General features: G+C 39.9%; 1 protein-coding gene across 1 annotated transcript in view; it reads right to left on the reverse strand.

Moving 5' to 3' along the window:
- Positions 1-21096, reverse strand: part of VIT (vitrin) — a 149231-nt gene that overhangs the window by 18995 nt on the left and 109140 nt on the right. Inside the window, exon 12 of the mRNA XM_078149774.1 lies at positions 13424-13571. Coding sequence (XP_078005900.1) covers positions 13424-13571 — 148 coding nt within the window. The remainder of the gene's footprint in view (positions 1-13423; positions 13572-21096) is intronic.

Genomic DNA, 21096 nt, shown 5'->3' on the forward strand with positions numbered 1-21096 from the left:
CTAGCTCTTTTGACCTCTGGAATATCATATTCCAAGCCCTCTGATCCCTTAATTTAGAAGCTGTTAAATATTGTGTTATCCTGATTGTGTTTCCACAATACTTGAATTGTTTCTTTCTAGCTGTTTGCAATACTTTCTTCTTAAGCTGGGAACTTTGGAATTTGGCTATAATATTCCCGGGAGCTTTCCTTTTGGGATCTCTTTCAGGAGGTGATCAGTGGATTCTTTCCATTTCTATCTTACCCTCTGGTTTGAAAATATCAGGGCAGTTTTCCTTGATAATTTCTTGAAAGATGATGTCTAGGCTCTTTTTTTGATCATGGCTTTCAGGTAGTCCAATAATTTTTAAGTTATCTCTCCTGGATCTGTTTTCCAGGTCAGTTGTTTTTCTAATGAGATATTTTACATTGTCTTCTATTTTTTCAATCTTTTGGTTTTGTTTTATAATTTCTTGATTTCTCATAGAGTCATTACCTTCCATTTGCTCCATTTTAATTTTTAAGGAATTATTTTCCTCAGTGAGCTTTGGGATCTCCTTTTCCATTTGGCCAATTCTGCTTTTTAAGGCATTCTTCTCCTCATTGGCTTTTTGGACATCTTTTGCCATTTGTTCTAGCATTTTTTTGGGTCTCCTTTAGCAAGCTGTTGACTTGTTTTTCATGATTTTCTTGCATCACTCTCATTTCTCTTTCCAATTTTTCCTCTACTTCTCTTACTGGGTTTTCAAAATCTTTTTTGAGCTCTTCCATGGCCTGAGACCAACTCATATTTTTCTAGGGGGCTTTGGATGTAGGAGCCCTGACTTTGTTGTCTTCTTCTGGTTGTATGCCTTGATCTTCCTTGTCATCAAGGATTCTATAGTCTGAGCTTTTCTCCTCTGTTTGCTCATCTTCCTAGTCAGTCACTTGACTTTTTAACTTTTTGTTAAGGTAGGTTTTGCTTCCATTGTGGAGGGTGTACTGTCCCAAGCTTCAGATGTTTTGTGCAGCTGTTTTCAGAGATACTTCTAGGGACCTGTAAATATTCAGTTATTCTAAGGTGGCATGATCTAAGGAGAGGTGTTTACTCATCTCCTGGCTTGTGCTATGGTCTGTGAGTGACCACAAGCACTCTTTTCTGCCTTGGAAATGACAGGAGGGTTCTCTCTTCTCTGCTGCCACAAGCTCTGCTATGCCAGTGCTTTTCCTCACCCCAGGACTGCCACCTAAGACTGGGACCCAGATCTAAGCATGGGCAAGGCAGAGAATTCTGCCTGCCTCAGCACCAACAAAAAGATCCCTGTAATCCCCCTCTGATCAGCAGCTTGATAGCCCCACTGTCTGTGGGCCAAGAGTTCTGGAAGCAACTGCTGTTGCTGTGGCTGCCACACCGTGGGGCTGTACTAGGGAACAGGGCTGGACTGCGCTCCTCTCTCTTTCTCACCCAAGTCAGACAGACCTTTCCCACTGACCTTCTAAGTTGTCTTTGGCATTTGTGAGTCGAGAAGTCTGGAAACTGCCACAGCTCCCATTGATTCAGTCCCCTGAGGCCTGCTCCAGGTTTGCTGAGGTCCCATCTTTGCCTGTGTGACCCATGCTGAACTGCGTTCCTCTCCCAGCCTGGGACAACAGACCCTTCCCATAGACCATCCAGGCTGTCTTGGACTGGAAATTTGTTTCACTCTGTCTTTTTGTGGGTTCTGCTGCTCTAGAATTTATTTAGAGACATTTTTTACAAGTATTTGGAGTGGTTTGGGGGAGAGCTCAAACTAATGCCTGCTTTTACTCCGCTGGCTCTGCCCACTTGAGTTTCTATTTTTAAAAATACTTATTAAATTCATTCATTTCTTTTTCTACTTTGTCAATGTATGTTTTTAGTGATATATTTTTTCTCTAAGGATTAATTTAGCTCCATCACAGAAATTTTAGTTTGTTGTCTTATCATCACTCTCTATAACATAATTATTGTTCCTATGATTTGTTCTTTGACTAACCTGTTAGTTAGTATTTCATTATTGAGTTTACATTAAGATCTGTGGTTTTTTGTGTGTCTTTTGTTTATTAACTGATTACTATTTTTATTGCTTTTTGGACTATAAAGGATGTATAGACATCCTAACTTTTTATATTTATTTTCAATTTCTCTGTGCTCTAATAAATTGTAAATGTTTGCAAAAGTGCCATGCGGTACTAAGAAATAGGCTTCCATTCACAAGACACCATGATTCTTTTAGCTCTAAATTTTTTAATAGTTTGTTCAATTCCACATTTTCCCATTTGTTTATCTTTGTGTTAGAGAAAGGAAATTAAAGTCTCCTTCCTATTATTGTCTAAGTATCTGTGGTTTAGTTTTTTGTTGTCATAATTTAGTTAATTTTTTCTTTATAATTTAGGTGCTATGCTATTTGGAGTACATGTTTAATACTGATATCGTTTTGTTGTCTACAGTTTCTTTAAGCATACTGTAATTTCTTATATGTCAAGCACTTAGCACACTGCCTTGGCTTACAATAGGCATTTAATAAATGCTTGTTGACTGACTGATTTTTGGACATCTCTGATTTTATGTTCTATAGGCATCTCAAAACAATGTATTCAAAATAGAATTCATTATCTATCCATTCAGTCTTCCTCCTCCTCCTCTTACAAACTACTCTGTTTCTGTTGGAGACAACACCATGCTTCCAGTCACCTAGTTTTACAAGCTTAGTTAAAGTCATCCTTGATTCTTCCTTCTCTCCCACACCATATACATATATATATACACACACATACATATAAATGCATATATATATATATATAATATATATATATATTTATATATGGAATCATTTGCTAAGAATTATTGTTTGTGCCTCCACAACTATTTCATCCAACTGGCTCTCATCTAGCCACTTATGTGGCTGTCTCCTCATCACCTTTTGTCTGCATGTTGCACCAGTCTCCTAAGTGGATTCCTGGTTTGTTGTATCTTTCTCCCCAAACACAATTCTATGTTGTTCCTCTGCTCAATAACCTTTAGTGGTTCCCCTTCTCTCTAGGATAAAATACAACTCTTCTGCTTTAGAGTCCTGCATGATCTGGAACCAGTTTACTTTCTAGATTTTTTCCATGTTATTCCAATTCATACACTTTTTGTTCCAGCCCAATTAGCCTATTTGGTCTTTTCCAAACACACCTTGGAGCCTTTGCCTGGCTTTACTCAGTCTTTGAATAATCTCTCTTCTTATCTCTGCCCCAGAGCCCTTCAAGGCTCAATGGAGCGGGATACCTTCCTGAGCTCCCTAGCTAGTACTTTCTCTTTCCTCAAATAATAACATACATACATATCTGCTTAACAAGATGCATCTTCCCAGAAGAATGAAAACTCCCCAAGGTCAATGACTGTTTTTTGTTTCGTCTTGGTATTCCCAGTACCTAGTGTTGTGCATTGAATATACAAGGTGTTTAACCAATGCTTGCACAATGAGATTGGATTACTGGCTCCCAACTAATAGACCCACAGATTTCTTGTTGGCCTTTCTCAGCTACATTGAAGTTATTCTGTCCATGAGATAGAATTCATGCTCATTTTTTTCTCAAACAGGGAGGCACTGGTAGTGTATGACCCCATGTGGCAGGTGGGACTTTAACTGGAGACAGGAATTATTTTTAAAGGATAATGAAAGGGATATGCTACTGGTTTTTTTCCCCCCTTAAACAAGATGATAGTTTTATTTTAACATGTAATTTTATGAGTTGTTAAAAGTCATTCCAGATTATCTTTTCTAGAAATATCAAAGATTTCCTTCCAAAGGAGTAGTTGGAATATACAGAGCCAACTTGAAGCCCAAATAGAAGCATTATCTACCTTAATATCCTAAAGCCAAACTCTCTAGCATTCCCATATTCTGTATCTGTGGGCCTGTCACCTCTGCCACAGAGTGTGGTGGGGACTGTTTTTCATATCTCTCCTTTGGTTCTGTGTTTGTTATATGTGGGGCTTTGCCCAGATAATGCCTCCTTTCTGCACAGAGAAAAGTTCCCTCTCTCATATCCTCCTCCCCTCACCCCCAGATACCTAGTGATTTTCTTCATGTGTTCATGACATGTCTAAGACAATGGGACATGAAAGCTTTCCTTATCAACATTGGCTTAGACATGAAAGCTTTCCTTATCAACCCTGCCACTGATTCTTCTTCTATCCACTCTATTATCTATCCATCAACTCCATGGAAAATACACACATTCTTCAGCTGTGAAATGAGGGCTTTGGACGAGGTAATCTTTAGGGTGCCTTCCAGCTCTAGGATTTTGTGTGTGTGTGTGTGTGTCTACAGGATTTGCATCGACCAGAGTCATTGAACAGACTTCCTTCACAGATGGGCAGAGGGAGGAGGCAGCCTGTGTGGAAAGAATATTCATCTAGGAGTCTGGAGACCTGGTTTCCAATCACAGTTCTGTCCCTGATGCACACACGGTATGACCTGAGGGAATACATTCTTCCTTTTTCAGCCTCAGTTTCCTTATCTGTGGGCTGGATCCAATGCCTGCTAAAGCTCTATTCCAGTTTCAACATTCTAAAACTCTGCATTTAAAAAATAAGGATAGCCAGCCCTCCCCACAAACAACTCCAAAGAATGGTTTATGTCGTATGAATGTCCTTGGCTACCATGAGTGGAGGGTAGAACTAAGATATTCTTCCAAAAGAATGAAAGTATTATGGCCTGGCTTGGAGAGGAGACTTTCAATAAAGAATAGAGGTGCTGTGTAATGTAACCATGGGGTCAGAAAAGTGTAATTTTTTTTAAATGGAAAAATCAACATTTTGCTGTTTTTCCAAACATATCTCATTACCGATCACAAAGTATAAGACGTGCAATTATATTCAATGTAGGCTGAAACTGTGATCTAAAAAGAGACCATTTTTAAGATTTAGAGTCTTGGCAGCTTTTAATACCTGTGGATTCAGGCTCGAACTCCTAAGCCCTCAGCCCTTGGTGACCTTACTCATTACACTGGCTAAATTCATCTAATAGCTGCTTGTTCCAGCCTGTCTGTCATTTAGCTTTTTACATGTATCTCCAAGTGTTCCAGCTCCTATTAAATGCAATTACATATACATAAGCTATGCAATTTTAATTCTGAAGTGTTGTTGTGGTTGTTGTTGTGTATGACACAGATAAAGGGTGTGGGCCGTCAGGACTTTTGTCCCAGCAGAGGAAGGAGACCCTCTGCCTGGTAGTAGAACTAGCCATTTAAACTTCAATATCGGCTCATCCCAGCAGAAGGTGAGAAGCTCTAGCTTGTCCTGGGCTTTGATATTAGTCTTGTTTGATATTTGAAGGGGTTGTCCCCAAGATAAAGACTTCTTATGTCATTGATCGGTCATGCATTTAGCTTGGGAAAGTCACTTCCTCTGTTAGGACCTCAGTTTCCTCATCTGTAACACCACAGGGTTGGCTTTGATGACTTCTGAGGTCTCTTCAGGTACTATTTGGATGATGTCTACCTGTGTGACTTTGGGGAAGTCTGGGCCTTGGTTTCTTCATCTGTGAAATGAGGGGCTTGGATTAGATGACTTCCAATGTCTTTTCCAGCTTTAAGTCTTTGATGCTCTAAACACACTTAAAGTCATAAGAGGTTGGTGCTATAAGCCCAGGGAAATTAAATGACTTGATCAATTTCACACACAGAGTATGAGAGGCAGGCCCTCTGCACAGTGAATAAATTGCTGGGCCTGCAGTCAGAAAGACCTGAGTTTAAATCTGACCTCAGACATTTACTAGCTGTGTGACCCTGGGCAAGTCACTTAACCCTGTTTGCCTCAGTTTCCTCATCTGTAAAAGGAGCGGGAGAAGGAAATGGTAAAGTCATTACAGTATTTTTGCCAAAAAAATCCCAAATAGAGTCACAAAGAGTCAAACACAACTGAAAACAAGTAAACAACAACAACCTCTGACCCCACATTCAAGCCTGTTTCTACTGCACCATGCTGTCACTTGAATGACCATTCCTAGAGTATGTATACAAGGTAATGGAGGGGGGGATTAGGAAACTCCCTCTCTCAATGCCAGTCATCACTGTCTGTGACCTGTGGAGTGTCAGAGGGGAGCTCAGAGGCCTGAGGAAGGAAGTGATTTATCCAGGGTCACACAGGCAACATGTGTCACAGGTGAGACTGAAACACAGATTGTAGCAGAACTCGGCATAAACAAGGAGAGCTTGTCCAGACATTGGATTTTTGACCAGCTATATACCTTTCTTTAAAAATACACACACACACACACACACACACACACACGTGCTCTAGAAGTACATCTGTTAGGCTGTGCACGTGTTGTAGTTTCCTACTAGAATGTAAGCTCCTTGATGGCTTTTGTCTTCGTATACCCATCATTTAGCACAATGCTTGGCATCTGTGAGGAGCTTAATAATTGCTTGCGATTGATCAATATGCATCTCTCTGATTGAAGCACTGGCATTTAAGAAGAATTAACATGGGCCAGTTTAGGAGACCTGGGCTCATGTTCCCACATGATCACGTACTAGCAGTTGTGTGACTTTAGGTAAATCCCTTAACTTTTTGAACCTCAGTTTTCTCATCTCTACAATGGGGCTCATATTTGTTCTTCTTCCTTCATAGGGTTGTGGTAGGACTCAATGAAAGAACGTAAGCAAAGTGCTTTGCAAAAGTAAAATGCTACATAAATAGTAAATTGAAATTTTTTCCCTTTGACCTCTAGGTGGCACAGTGGATAGAGCTGGGCCTGGAGTCAGGAAGACTTGCCTTCTTGAGTTCAAATTTGACCTCAGACATTTAGTAGCTGTGTGACCCTGGGCAAGTCATTTAACCCTGTTTGCCTCAGTTCCTCATCTCTAAAATGAGCTGGAGAAGGAAATGGCAAAACACTCCAGTATCTTTGCCAAGAAAACAGCAAATGGATTCACAAAGAGTTGGACACAACTAAAATGACTGACCAACATCATTTTCTTTCTTGGCCAGTTCAAGGATGCTGTGAGGGTAAGCTACATCTGATGAAGAACATGAACAAGGAGGCTATCCAGAGTAGGGCCCAGGCTTCAAAAGCAATTTCAGTTAGATAAATTCTTCTCTCTTCTAGTCTCTGCATTCCCAGTGGGAAGAAGGAATTGCTTTTTCTTTTACCAGAGACAACTCTAGCTGCCCCCTTTGCAATACGTTTTGTAACCAGCATTTCAGTGATTAGATGTCTGACCCAACTGTACCCCATCATCTCATCATTAGGGGAGAATGATCATAGTCCTGTGCTGGAAAGACCAGAAAACATTTAATCGCAGCCAAACAGTACTCACTGATGGAATGAATCCCTACTGTGCATAGAATCCTAGAGTGTTAAGCACTGGACAGGGCTTCATTTAGCTCAAACGTGTCAGATGAGGACACTGAGGCCCAGAGAGATTAGATCACAATATCAAGTTAGTAGCAGATAAAGGACAAAATCCCAGTTTTCTTGTCTCTTAGTTCAGTCCCTTCTGTTACATCATCCATTCCAATCTAACCCAACCCAACAAGTATGTACAAAGACAAAACAAAAACAGTCCTAGCCTTTAAGGAGCGGACATTCTACCGGGGAGGGATAGAACATGTAAACAGTTAAGTATACCCATGAAGACTTGAGAGAGACAGAGACAAAGACAGAGAGAGAGAGAGAGAGACAGAGAGAGACTGAGAGAGACAAAGAGGCAGAAAGCTAGAGAGAGAAAGAGAGAACCAAGAAGAAAAAGAACAAGGGAGGGAGATGGCACCTGAACTAAGCCTTGAAAGAAGCTAAAGATTCTAAGATGCAGAAGTGAGAAAGGAGTGCATTCCAGGCAAGGGAGGAGTACAGTCTGGATAAAGGCATGGAGGTTGGAGACAGAGCAGTAAGTTGGGAGAACATCAATCAGTCAATCAATAAGCATGTATTAAATGCCAACTGTGTTCCAGGCCACGTGCTAAGCTCATCATGCTCCCTGATGCTGACAAATTCACTTTCAAAGTGCTTAAGACAAGGAAAAACAAACATGCCTTTGTCTCTCTGGATTTCACATTAATCATGATACTGGATATTAAGGCACTGATTGAAATGCTTCTAAAAAATTGTTGTTGGATGGGATTAGGGTTAGCTCTTTTCTGTTGATATTGATCACATTAGAAAAACAGGGAAAGGGAAATGTTTGTAGGATCCTTTCCTCTCTCGGCTGTTTTTCACCAATCAATGTTCCCATCAACCCTATGCTCTATGCTCACTCCATTCCTCACTTGCTTGACATGTTTATCACTTTATTTTCATATTATGCTATAAAATTGCTGCATGCAGGCTTATAAAGAAAAAAAACCCAACTATTTCTAAAGTTAGATAACACACCAGTCTTTGTCCTCCGTATAAAATGGGCTTGGGACATCTGGCATTAAGGTGCTTATATTTCATTTTTATATAAGTCTGCTTTCAGTTTGCTGTTTTCAAAAATAACACATTAAATAAAATAGGCTGACATTTTGAAAAAGAAAAAAAAATGACTGAAAGAGCATAGAAACCCTTTCCTCTTTCAATTTGAAGCTCTCAAAATAGGTGTCTTGATGAGAAGAAATGTAAGCTGGCATTTGGAGCAATCTGTTATTTTTATATAAAAACCTTCAATCATTCCCCAATGCCTATAGAATAAAACCCACACTCCTTAGACCTTCCACACCCTGGCTCCAGCCTAGCTTTTCAGCCTTATTTCACATTAGTTTCCTCCATGTACTCTAAGTCCCAGTTAAGCTAGATAGTCCATGACTGTCCCCTGACCCTAGCATGCTGCCTCCAACCCTCCTGCATTTTTTCAAAGGAGGTCATTCTGCCCCTCTTGCCTTCCTCTGGAAGGCACTCCAACCTCATCTCTACTTCTCAGAATTTTGAGAATTTTGTCAAGGTTCGGCTTAGATGCCACTTCCTCCATGAAGCCTTCTCTGATCTCCTCACTCTGTCAACTGAGAGTTTTCCTCTTCCTTTTTCCTAGAGCACTTTGTTAGAATCTCCTTCATCCTCATCATTCTCTACCTTTGATTACACTTAAGTATATACACAAGTGGCAGAGTGGTCTAGTAGGTAGAGAACTGTCCTTGGAGTCATAAAGTCCTGGATTCAAGGCCTGCCTCTGATAGTATTACTGGCTGAGGGACTCTAGGCCAGTCACTTTACTTCTGGGAAGACTGTCAGTTGCAGAGAAGGTGCTGTTCTGCCCTGGCAAGGGGCATTTCCATATCTCAGAGTTGCTCAAAACAATGAAATTGTAGGTCCAGTCCTATGTACCTGTACAAGTTGTATTTCACCCCTTTGCCCCGGTCTCCCAAATGTGAGCTCTTTAAGATCTCAGATCACGTCATTCTCTTTGTATTCCTAGGACCTTGCACTGGGTCTTTTATGGGGTCAATGCTGAATAAATGTCTGTTGTTATGCCAGCATTGAGGGTCCTTTAAAACCTATCCTCAAACTTCCTCTCCAGCACAATCTCTCTTATGTTCTCTAGGATCACAGAATCATAAATTTAGGGCAGGGAGGGACCTTGGAGGCCATCTGGTCCAAACTTTCATTTTATAGATGAGGAAACTAAGGCCCATCGAGGTTAAGTGACTTACCTAAAGTCATTCTGCTTTCTAATCAAATTATTCTATTCAATGTCTTCTTGCCTTTGCTTACACCATTCCCTGTGCCTGGGCTCCCTATGGCCCATTTCTGTCTGTTGAAATTTTATCCATCATTCAAGGCCCTGGTCTATGAAGCTTTTCCTGTTCCTCCTAGCCAAAAGAAACCTTTTCTTCTGTCCCCCCTTTCTCTCTTTTCTCTCTCTCTTTTTATCTGCTTTTCTCTTTTTTCTCTTTCTTTGCTGTTCTGTTTTTTTCTGCTTTTCTTCTCTCTCTGCTTTTTTTTATCTTTTTCTTTGCTTCCCTCTCTCCCTGCTTTTCTCTCTGGTTTTCTTTTTTTTTCCTCTGCTTTCCTCTTTGTTTCTCTGCTTTTCTCTTTCTTTTTCTCTTTCTTTGCCTCTCTCTCTCTCTCTCTCTCTCTCTCTCTCTCTCTCTCTCTCTCTCTCTCCCCCTCTCCATTGTTTCCAGCTCTCTTTGTTATGTTGTGTGGCATTTCTATTTGTGAGGTTCTCATCTCCTGAGGGCTTTGTGAAAGTAAGGACTATCATGGATTCACCTTTGTATCCTCAGCACCCAGCTAGGGTACAGGATGTAGTAGATAATTAAATGTCTGTTAAATTGAATAGAGGTTGTGTGTGGAATAGCAGTATTGCCTCACACAGCAGTGAGAGGCATGAAAGCAAAACATATAGATAGAAAGCTTGATGTCAAAGTTTACTGAAGATAGGTCATCCTGAGAGCATTCATAGAACAATCTGCAAGGGGGAGGGTAGAGAACAAATAGATGTAAACTGGAACATATCTCCTAATATTTTTCTGGTGATATTTTCCCAGTGATATTTTCCCATTAGCCACAACAGTGAAACCTCTACATTTTGGACTCCCCCATCTCATAACCCTAGGAAACAGCAATGGATTTTAGAATAAACTTGGGAAGAGCAGTTAGACCTGACCACATACATACAGAAGAAAAACCATACTGAAGGTGACACATCTTAAGGGTACTCTAAGAATGATTTTCAATACATCTCTAATTTTTTTGGGGGGGTTAGGCAATGGGGTTAAGTGACTTGCCCAAAGTCACACAGCTAGTAAGTGTTACATGTCTGAGGCCGGATTTGAACTCAGGTCCTCCTGAATCCAGGGCCAGTGCTCTATCCACTGCACCACTAGCTGCCCCTAATACATCTCAAAGAGAGGGAAATTCCAACAGAATGGAAAAAATCCTATTATTATCCAAAAAAAAAAGTGACCAAGGAGATGAAAACAACAGGTATACCAACTTTCTCATGGCTAGGCAGTATTTTTGATAATGGTGCATCAAATTGAGTATATTCTTGATGAAAGCATGAGAAGGGAAAGGTAGATCTTTGCAAACAGTTTGCTGTAGTCCCACAGTAAGTCTGAAAGGCACAGAGAATACAAGCCCCTACTTTATCTTTTGTTTGTTTATTACCCAAAAAGAAATAAAAAAGCACTTGACCTGAAACAGCAAAATTGAACCTGAAAGGCTCTTCCCCAGCAAATTACCTCTTGCTCACACATGACTGTGACAAATGTAACCACAGAAATAACTTTGATCAACAGTATGTTGACTCTCACTATGAAGGGAGACATCCAACAGAGGGACCTCAGCTTGCCAAAGGGGTTTGCCAGGGTCATGAAGAACTTCCTCCACATGGTCTAAATATAAGAGGGCTGTTCTCCAGATGCTCATAATTACAGATAACTTTGTGTTGGTTGAACTAAGTCCTGCAACATTACAAACCACAAAAGAAATTGGACTAGTAATCCCAAGAGGAGAAACAATGCAGATGAACAATACATATTGCTTTGATTGTGGCATGAAATTAGATTGGGGGATAAGAAATAGATGCGTGTTAAGCAACTTGATCAAAACATATTTTAGACAACTGCTATAGATGAACAGTCTGGTGGGCCCAGAACTGAATACAAGGATCTTATTTGGGAAAGTGTTCTGTACTTTCAATGATTCTAAATCACTTGATGCCTCAAAAGTTCATTGCTAGTAATCCCATCATCCTTCTGGTGATGTTACATGCTGAACAACATAGAGTGCCATGATGTCAGAAGAACCTCAATTACAAGTGACCCAAGAGGCAAAGGAAAGACATGCAGCAGGATGTAAATATGCAGGAGCATATGGCCAGTGATGGTTTGTGTGCTACAAATGGTTTCAATCACCATGGGCATCCATGATCCTCATTGAAGTTTAAAATTTCAATAAGACTTTTGGTACAATCTATATGAATCACTTTCTCTGCTTCCTGTTCTTCATCTGTAAAATGAGGGAGTTGGATTAAATAGCTTCCAAGTCCTCTGCTCCATCTTATTCCCTTATTATCCCTGCTTTGAAATTATACCTTTATTCACAATAAAAAAAAGCTCAAGAACCCAAATTCAAAGGCAGCATGGGATAGTTGGAAGAACCAAGAACTTAGAATCAGAAGACTGAGCTCAGCCAGAATCTTATCTCTGCCATTTCCTAGCTTTATGACCTTGGTTAAGTCATACCCTCTGTGCTCCTCAGTTTCTTCATCTGTAAAATGGAAGTGAGGCGCTGAACTAGTTGTTATCTAAATCCTTTCCATTTCTTTTATTTCAGCTTTAATATTCTGTTAGTCTACCTTCCAGGTGGAAGCTAATACCAAAAACCTTATCTTTAAAAAGAAACCATCATTCCGCGTGGCTCTTTTGAAGCACATTTTTGTAACACTTTGAGGGTTATAAAGCATTTTTTATACATAATTTTCCAAGCAACTCAAAACATACTACAAGACCTGGACCATTTTGTCTTAAAGTCTCATTTTACCTATCTCACCTTGGAGGAGCAAACTATAACAATGTAACTTTGAGACATTTCAAGTAACTTCACTAGATTAAAGGTAAAAAATACCAAATCCCAAACAAACAGCGACACGATGCTTTATTACTCCATCATGTCACATTAACCCAAATACGAAGGATGTCAACCCAGGTGACACTTCAGTGTAGTTAGTCAGGTTATAGCATGAAAACATTCACAGACATTTAAATCTAAGTCATCCCTAATGTGATTTAACTTCTGGATCTTAGCTTTCTCATCTGTAAAAAGGAGGCTTGGATTAAATAATCCTTAAAGTGCTTTCCTGCTCTGATGTTTTATAGTTCTATGATTTACCAACAGTTAGAGCCACACATAAGTTGAATGGGTTAACTCAATAGGTTGTGGGATCCCCACATCCCCTGTCACTGGAAGTCTTCAAGCAAAGGGTGGATGCCCCTTTGTGAGAGTTGTTCTAGAGGAGATTCTTTTTTGAGTGTGGGTTGGACTACAGGGTCAATGAGGTCCTTTCCAACCTTGAGATTCTGTTATTCTGTGACCCAGCTTACGTGGTTTTGCCAATAGATTGAATCAACCACAGAACTATAGCTTTGTAGTAAGCACTGTGCTTATGTGTGAATGTAATGGTCTGTGAGAAAATACAAAATCTACCAAAAATGTGTCACTAAAAGGAGTTTACAATCTACTTGGAGAGATCTAATACATATACACATACACCCACACAAATACATACATACGTACATGTGTGTATATACATATATACACATATATAATAACTCCTTAAGAGTGGTTCCCTTTTAATTTGTATCTTTACGTACCCAGTGACGATGAATCAATGGATTGACTAGTTTGCTCCTGAGAAATCAGCTACTGATATGGACAGATGTTTAATGTTAAGTCCTTGGGTATCATTTGTCCAGCAGTATCAAAGTACTCAGACTCCATGACTCTGGAGCTAGCAATCGTACTTACCCATATTGTACAATACCCAGGAGTGGACCAGCTGGGCCAATGTCAAGAGCTTGGCTAACGTCCTTTAAGAACTGCTTCTGGATTCGAAAACGCCGTTTGCCGATGCTCCAGCTCCCATCAATTAAAAAGGACAAATCAACTTTGCAGTCTGGGGAATGGAAAATGACTGAATTACTTTGATTCTCTAAATTTAATAACTGACATCTACTTCCCTCAATTTCCCATATTCCCAAAACAAATAAATTGCACCACACTTAAACCATCAGGACATTCATGAAAATTCTGAGTGAAAAATGTGTGGGCATTTTCACATTCATGAAACTGTCTATATTGTGAGTCAGAAGAGCTGAGTTCAAATCCTAGTAGCATCACTTATTAGCTGTGTGACCATAGGCAAGTGGTTACCTTTTCCGAGCCCTAGTTTTCTCATTTGTGTAGTGGTGATAACACCTACTCTGGCTACTTCACATGGTTGTTATGGATATTAAATGGTCTGAAGCATGACATAGTGAATAGAACACTGGAATTGGAGTCAAGAAGAGCTGGGTCTGAATGTTGCCTCAGACACTTATTCCTTGTGTGATCGCAGGCCTCATTTTCTCTGCCTCATTTGTAAATTGAGAATGGAATTGGATGCAATATGCTCTAAGGGCCCTTATAAATCATTTGTAAATTCTCAAGCACTGTATAAAAGCAAAGTGTTACTATTTTCATACTGATGTTATTTAAGATATCTCTATAGCATATACTGCAATACAATGCTTTGATTCACAGCCTTGCAAATTTTTTTAAGTCGTTTTTTTTTTCAAAGTGTGCGTTGGACCCTCAGTATAGTCTTCTACTATTTTCTATATCATTATGAAGACATAGTACAACAGGAATTCCTTGTAGCTATTACAGATGTTCTTGTTATATATAAATATTCTCACAAAAGTAAAACAAAAGTAAAATAGGACAATGCAGAGGATGCTTATTTTTTAATACCTGCTAATTTTCTAATTCTCATTAGCTCTGTCTGAAATCTTTTATGTCTTATATGTTTGGGTCAAGACTTATTTTCATGGCTAATTTAGAGCATTCTTTGTAAATCAGACTGTTTGGATCTCCTCCAAGGTCAAGAACATGGGGAAATGGCCTCAGAAGGGTCTCCTATGTTATATATGATTAAAAACTAGCATTTCTATAGTAGTTTAAAGGTTGCAAAATGCTTTGCAAATGTTAGTTCATTTGAACCTTATAACAACTCTAGGAGGCTGCCATTATGGATATTATCTTCATTTTACAGATGAAGAAATTGAGGCCCACGTTGTTACATGGCTAGTAAGGGGCAGAGTTAGGATCCTAATCCTTCATGTCAGTGATCTCCGTGGTGCCTGTCTATATGTGGGAACAGCTCTCCATACATTCACAGAGTCAGATTATTGGGGGATTTTATAAGGGTGTGATCTTCCCTTCCTACTCCTCTACTGCCCAATTTTCTGGGATTGTGACAGATTTTCTGCTTATTGTTCAGTTCATCTTGGTTCAATTGATCCAACTCAATTCAAATATTTATTAGTGTGTTGTGAGAAATGAATATTTCTCTCTTATATTTGGTAACTAATTATTATGTTAAGACCAAGCTTTTCCCCCTTTTCTTCTTCCTCACCCTGGAAACAACCAGCAGTGGGAAATCTCTCTTAAAAATTTACCCAGGCCAAGATCTAATCAGACAGTAAAATAAATTCTAAGTTTAAGCTAATGGGTGTATTTCTGCCCATGTTGCTTATTCAGACAGGTCCTGGGAAAATGTTGGTTCTCTCTATTATTAAGACAGGTGATAGGGAAATTGATGTCTCTTTGACCAAGATTTGGTGAATCTAAGTCACATACCCCAGGATAGTCTACCTCCCATTGCATTAACCAATCAGAGTTGAGTAGGCACCCCTTGGGAACACCTCCTCTTTGAAGGGCATACAAACCATGACCCCACTGCCATTAGGTGTCTTTGGTCTAAGAAAGACGGCCAAAAGACCTTCCTTTTATTAATAACCTGCTAGCCTTATCAATACAATGATTAAATTATCCAGAAACAATATTTCTCAAACCTTTTCAAATGTCAGTGTTAAGACAAGAGCAGCAGCATGTGTCTAAAGGAAGGCAAGGTATTTTTTTCATCCGGTATAAAGGCACGTTCACCTGGTAAATCATACATAAAGACGTTTAAGATCTTTCACCAGGAAGATAAAACACAATGCCAATAAGGTACAACATAGTGACACGATGTCAATAAGGTGCAGCCCAGTGACACAATGTCAATACTGCTTTCTAGCTCTTTCAGACCTTTGCTTTTAGTAATGTTGTAACACCACAAACATTCCTGGAAATAGTGTGCTGCCCTCTGTGGATGAGGGAATATCAGCTCCGCTCATGCATGAGGCTGTTGGTGTAAAGCATCTGTAGCCTCTTGGTAATGGGAAGAACACTGGACTTGCAGTACAAGTTGAAGTCTCACCTCTACCATTTTGTTGTGGGACTCTGGCCCTCAGTTTCCACATCTATAAAATGGGATAATAATACCTACACCTCAGAGGGTGGATGCAGATTCAAAGAAGACACATAATAGATTTCTAGGCACTTCTCTTTCTCCTTCCCTCCTCTTTCTTTTAGGCAGCAAGGTATAAATGAAAGAAAGTCACCAAGGAAAGAATCCTGGGCTGAGAGTCAGAAAACCTGGGATTCTAGTTCTAGCTTTATCATTGTATGATTCTGGGCAAGTTATTTCTTGGGGCCTCAGTCTCCTCATTTGGAAGTTGAAAGAGCAAGCCTACTTCATCTCTAAGGTCCCTTCCACTTGGGAAGGGTTATGTGAATCCTGGATCCCATTGGACTGTCCTGCTGACTGTCCATAAAGGCTACTGCCTGCTGGCTGCATTGAACAGTTGTACCCAATTCACTGTTCCACTCTCTAGCCCTTTTTATTGAAATGGAGCCATCTTGTCACTTAAGAACAGGACACCTACAGGTATGGTAGGTACCTGTTATTTCTCAGGTGCCTATGGATGCTGTCCTGATTTGTAGTTTGGCATATGGCATAGGGTATGGCCTCTACTTTATGAGTAGCCTCAATAGCAAAGCCTTTAATTTAGGGTATTAGATATCACATTATGTAGTGAAAGTGATGAGGATGGGATCTGAACCCCTAAAGGGAAGGGACCAAGTCTTTGGGATTTGGACCCAGAGGGGGAGAGGCCCTGGACTTTCCCATGGGGCCAATTTTCTAGCATTGGCCTGAGGCTACGATCCTATCAACTGGCCTTTCCTTATCACCTACCTAGATCTCCCATTTTTTGTTACCCTTAATTGAGCCCAGTCCTCCATTGTCTATTACCTCCCAATGGCCCCAGGCTACTTCTCACCCTGGACCATAGGGTGTCAACCATACCACCCTCACCCTAGACCCCATTCTTGACCTCCAAGTCATTCCCATCAAGATCCTTCCTAGACCCCTCCTCCGGTACTGGCCACCTCCATCAAGATCCTCCCTAGATCCCTCCTACAGTCCTTCTGTATATAAGGTCCATCTTGCTCCATTAAGGTGCTCAGATTTTTATAATCTAGCCAATAGTTCACAAATGTTCAGATTCTTTAAGAGTCTGGCCAATGTGGTGGATCTTTAATAAACCTTGTTTTTGGCTGAAGGAAGCCTGAGGTTGAACTCATTTGGGTTGGACCCATGTGTCGTGATTTTGGGGTCCCAGCACCCCTAAACCTCTAAATCTCAACAAAAGGAGCTCTAGATTTGCAGTCAAAAAAGCTGGGTTCTATTCCTTTCTCTGGGACTTCTTATCTGTGAGACTTGGGCAAGCCGCTTAACCTCTGGGGGTTTCCATTTCCTCATTTGTAAAATAAGAGATTTAGGCCAGATGGTCTTCGGGATTCATTTCAGCTCTAAATGTATGAACCTATGAGATAGAACTGAGTTTGGGATATTTTGAGGGGGAGGGGAAGTAGGGAGGAAGTGAGGAGGTAGAGTCAAAAGTGCACAAGAATTACCAACAAAGCTGATGAATAATATTTCTTGGCAAAGGATAGAGTGAAATGAAAAGACAAGTTCCTCCAGGTTCTTCACAATCCAAGACAAGACAAGAGTCAAATAACTGAATGGAAGGACTCTAGCACCTATTCACCCAGAGTTGATTTCTTCTTTGGGGACTTCCCTAAATTTGGCTTCTTGTTTCCTTAAATCTTTACCATATGACATCACTAAAAGACATCAATGGCCCCAAAACCTCAAAGGCATGAGCCTCTCAAAGCTGGTCATGTGTATCCTTTGTACATGTGTCTGTGTATATTCCAAAGCTGTATCCGCCCTTCCCACTGATGGTGTGTGAGAATATGCACCATATTTATGGAGGAAATGCTTTACTGCTATGTCTTCCTATACCATTTCATTAAATGCCTTTGCTTTGAACTAATTTTCTTTTCTGACTATTAAAAGTTAACAGATCAATAGAAGCTGCTGAGTTATAGTTTTAGGGGATACAGATCCATAGATTACCCTGAATGTAGAATAGACTCTTTTTTTTGGGGGGGGAGGTTGCTGCTTGCAGCTTTGGCAAGTTTCAGACAAAGAGGCCCTGTACATCGTCTCTTATTCGTCCATTGAAATTACAGACAGTTCTTGCTTTATGTAAATTCACATTATGCATATTTGACTTTATGAAAAGAATTCTGAAAAAAATCTTTATACCTATGTTAACTTTACTGTACAGTATTGTGTATACTTAATCATTAATTTTACTTTTCACTTCACAAATCTGTTTATTATTATGGTACAATATTTAATATATCTGCATTTTAGGAAATTTTATGACTTGTGCAAAGGTATTATTTTGTATATGCCTTTGTTACATAGGCTAAGTGAAGGGATGGGGTAGAGGCAAATTTGCATTACATAAAAATCACTTTAGGAAGAGGTCTGCAGAATAGTACACTTAGGTCAAGTGAGAACTGTCTATCTCCCTAGTACTTTTGAAGGGAAAACCTGCTGGTCTTACCAAACTCTACTACTGTTCCTTCTGATAAGTTTATTTCTGTTGACCTATTTTTGTCTTTTAGAAAATACTTTCTCCTCCTTATCTTCTTAGTTGTTTCTGTCCATATGCCAAATAAGAGAAAAAAAACTCAGCCTCCCACCTCTCCTGTACCCCACCCCTCACCATTGGTTGTTATGCCTACTCCCAAGATTTAGCTTCTAATTAGGATGAAATTACCCAAGCAAGCCAGCTTTTAGGTCAGAACACTTTAGTTCTTTCTTATTGCTAATTAGCTACTCTGTGTTCCCCTCTGCCTTTACAAAGAACAGTCAATCAACACACAATAACCTCCTGGCCCCTGATAAAGATCACTGGCAGGCTTTCCCCTCCCTTGGCCTAGTTACAGTCTTGATAGCCCTGCAATTGTAAAGAGATTTTGCTCTAGTCTTATGTGTGTCTTAGAAAACCTTTTAAGCATTACTTTAACATAGGCAAAAAGAAAACATAGTTTTGGGACGTACAGACTCACCATTTCCTCACAGGTCTAGATATAATAAACTTTTCTGCTACTATTATTTGTGGTAAAATTTAGCGTATTAACTATATGCAGTGAATCTTTCACTATCCGGAACTTTCCTTGCCGACTGAGTTGTTCTATATATTCATGTTTTTTAGATAGCACGGTTCATTTTTCACTCATTTCCTAGATGGTTGACATTAATATGCCATTTGTGTAAGTAGGTTCCTGGAATTTACTGATGGGCATAGATGCCCAGAGCCTGCAACCTTTTTTTTTTTTAATCTCTTAACATGAAATGAAAATATGATAAAATAGAATTGGAAGGATGCTGAATAAAGGATTGAATTTGTTCATAATATGTTCATGATAACTGAATCATAATAATTGATCATAGTCACAGAGAAAAGAAGGTATTTGGGAAGGAAGAGGCATCTAGGTGGCTCATTGGATAGAGTGCTGGGCCTAGAATTAGGAAGACCTGAGTTCACATGTGACCTCAGACACCTGGCTGTGTGACCCTGAGCAAGGCACTTAACCTCTGTTTGCCTTAATTCACTGGAGAAGCAAATGGCAAACCATTCCAATATCTTTGCCAAAAAAACCCCAGGGATAGCATTGGTATGCTATGTTCCCACGGGGTCACAAAAAGGTGGACGTGACTGAACAACAACATTTGGGAAGGAACTGAAGGGAAGAAGAGGGAAATTCCCTCCAATCTGAGGTGATATTACCTTATTGATTTTATGCATCAACTTTGTTTCTGACTTCAGTGTTTTGGTGTCAGTATCATAGGGCAATGAAGGATTGTTTGCCACTAGCCACATGTGGCCTATTGGCGGCTGACTCTTTGGAGGAGCCAGAAGTTCAAAGGTCATCATACAAGCATACAATTATATCATCTTGTGTGAATCAGTGCTTCTTGCTGTTAAATAACCAGGGTAGCAAATTTCCCTGACTTCAGAACCGGAAAGATCAGAAGCCTTCTAGTCTGATCCCTACCTTTCCACCACACCCTAAACAAATGGCCATTCAGCTTCTCCAAGAAGACCTCCACTGATGAGGAATTCCCTACTTCTTACATAAACAAAAAGGTTTAAATCACCATGCAAAGGGCAAGAGTTTGTAAAGCCCTTTTTGAGTACATGGGCTCACTCTTGAGCTTCCCTGAAAGTTTTCTATGTGTGCCCTTTCCTGAAAAGATACTAAGTATGTTGGTGGGAGAGCGTAACCCAGGTTTATATATGAACTGTGATTGCAGTATTTGCTTATATCAAGTACCTGTGATATGCTGGTTATGGTTACTTTTGTCTTATTGTTAAGTAAATGGTTGTTTAAAATCTAATGGTGTCATCATTGTGAGTTGCTGGTTTTATGTAAATGGGAATCACACTGGAGAGAGTTCAAGAGCCTTAGTGAATACAGAGAGTATATTTCTCCACAAGAAGGGTACCTCTTGGATCCTGAAAGAGTTTAAGTGTAGCCACATGGTGGTAGTCTTTATCTGGAAATCCAGACCTGTCCTTGTGAAGGCAAGTTGGAGTAAGCAAACCAGACTAGAAAGTGAGTCAGTGGCCAACGCCCTGTGTGAAGGATTACACTGAGGGTGTCTATATCAGCCACCCCACACCTATGTTACATAAGTCTTGGCATTTAATTTCACCTTATTAAATTTGACCCAAAATTCTTGTCTGCCAAGATCTTTTTGCCACATGCATTTTTATGCCTGGGCCTTCAGGGCAAAAACTATTAGGATGGAAATGTTTAAACAGATATACACAGCTGTAAGAAAAAAAACAGTAATATATTTGAAGTGACAAAAACCTCTGGTTTTCTATCACAGAATCTCAGCATTGGAAGGCACTTCAGATACCCTCTAGTTCAACTTGTAAATGACCAAGAATTCTTCCTCCCAAATCACTGACCAGTGGTCCTCTAGCCTCCATGTGAAGAGTTTTCATAAAGAGAATCTGTTATCTCTTTAGGCAACTCAATTCTACCTGTCAGGAAATTTTTCTTTATGTTTAGCCAAAATCTATTTCTCTGAAATTTTCACGTTCTGCTCTTTCCTGTACCTTCGAGGGCAAAGCAGAAAAATTCCAGTCTTTCTTCTCCTTTACATACTTGAAGATTGCTAG

Source organism: Phascolarctos cinereus, unplaced genomic scaffold, assembly GCF_003287225.1.
Source record: "Phascolarctos cinereus isolate Bilbo 61053 unplaced genomic scaffold, phaCin_HiC Scaffold_2;HRSCAF=192, whole genome shotgun sequence".
NCBI classification, from domain to species: Eukaryota; Metazoa; Chordata; class Mammalia; order Diprotodontia; family Phascolarctidae; genus Phascolarctos; species Phascolarctos cinereus.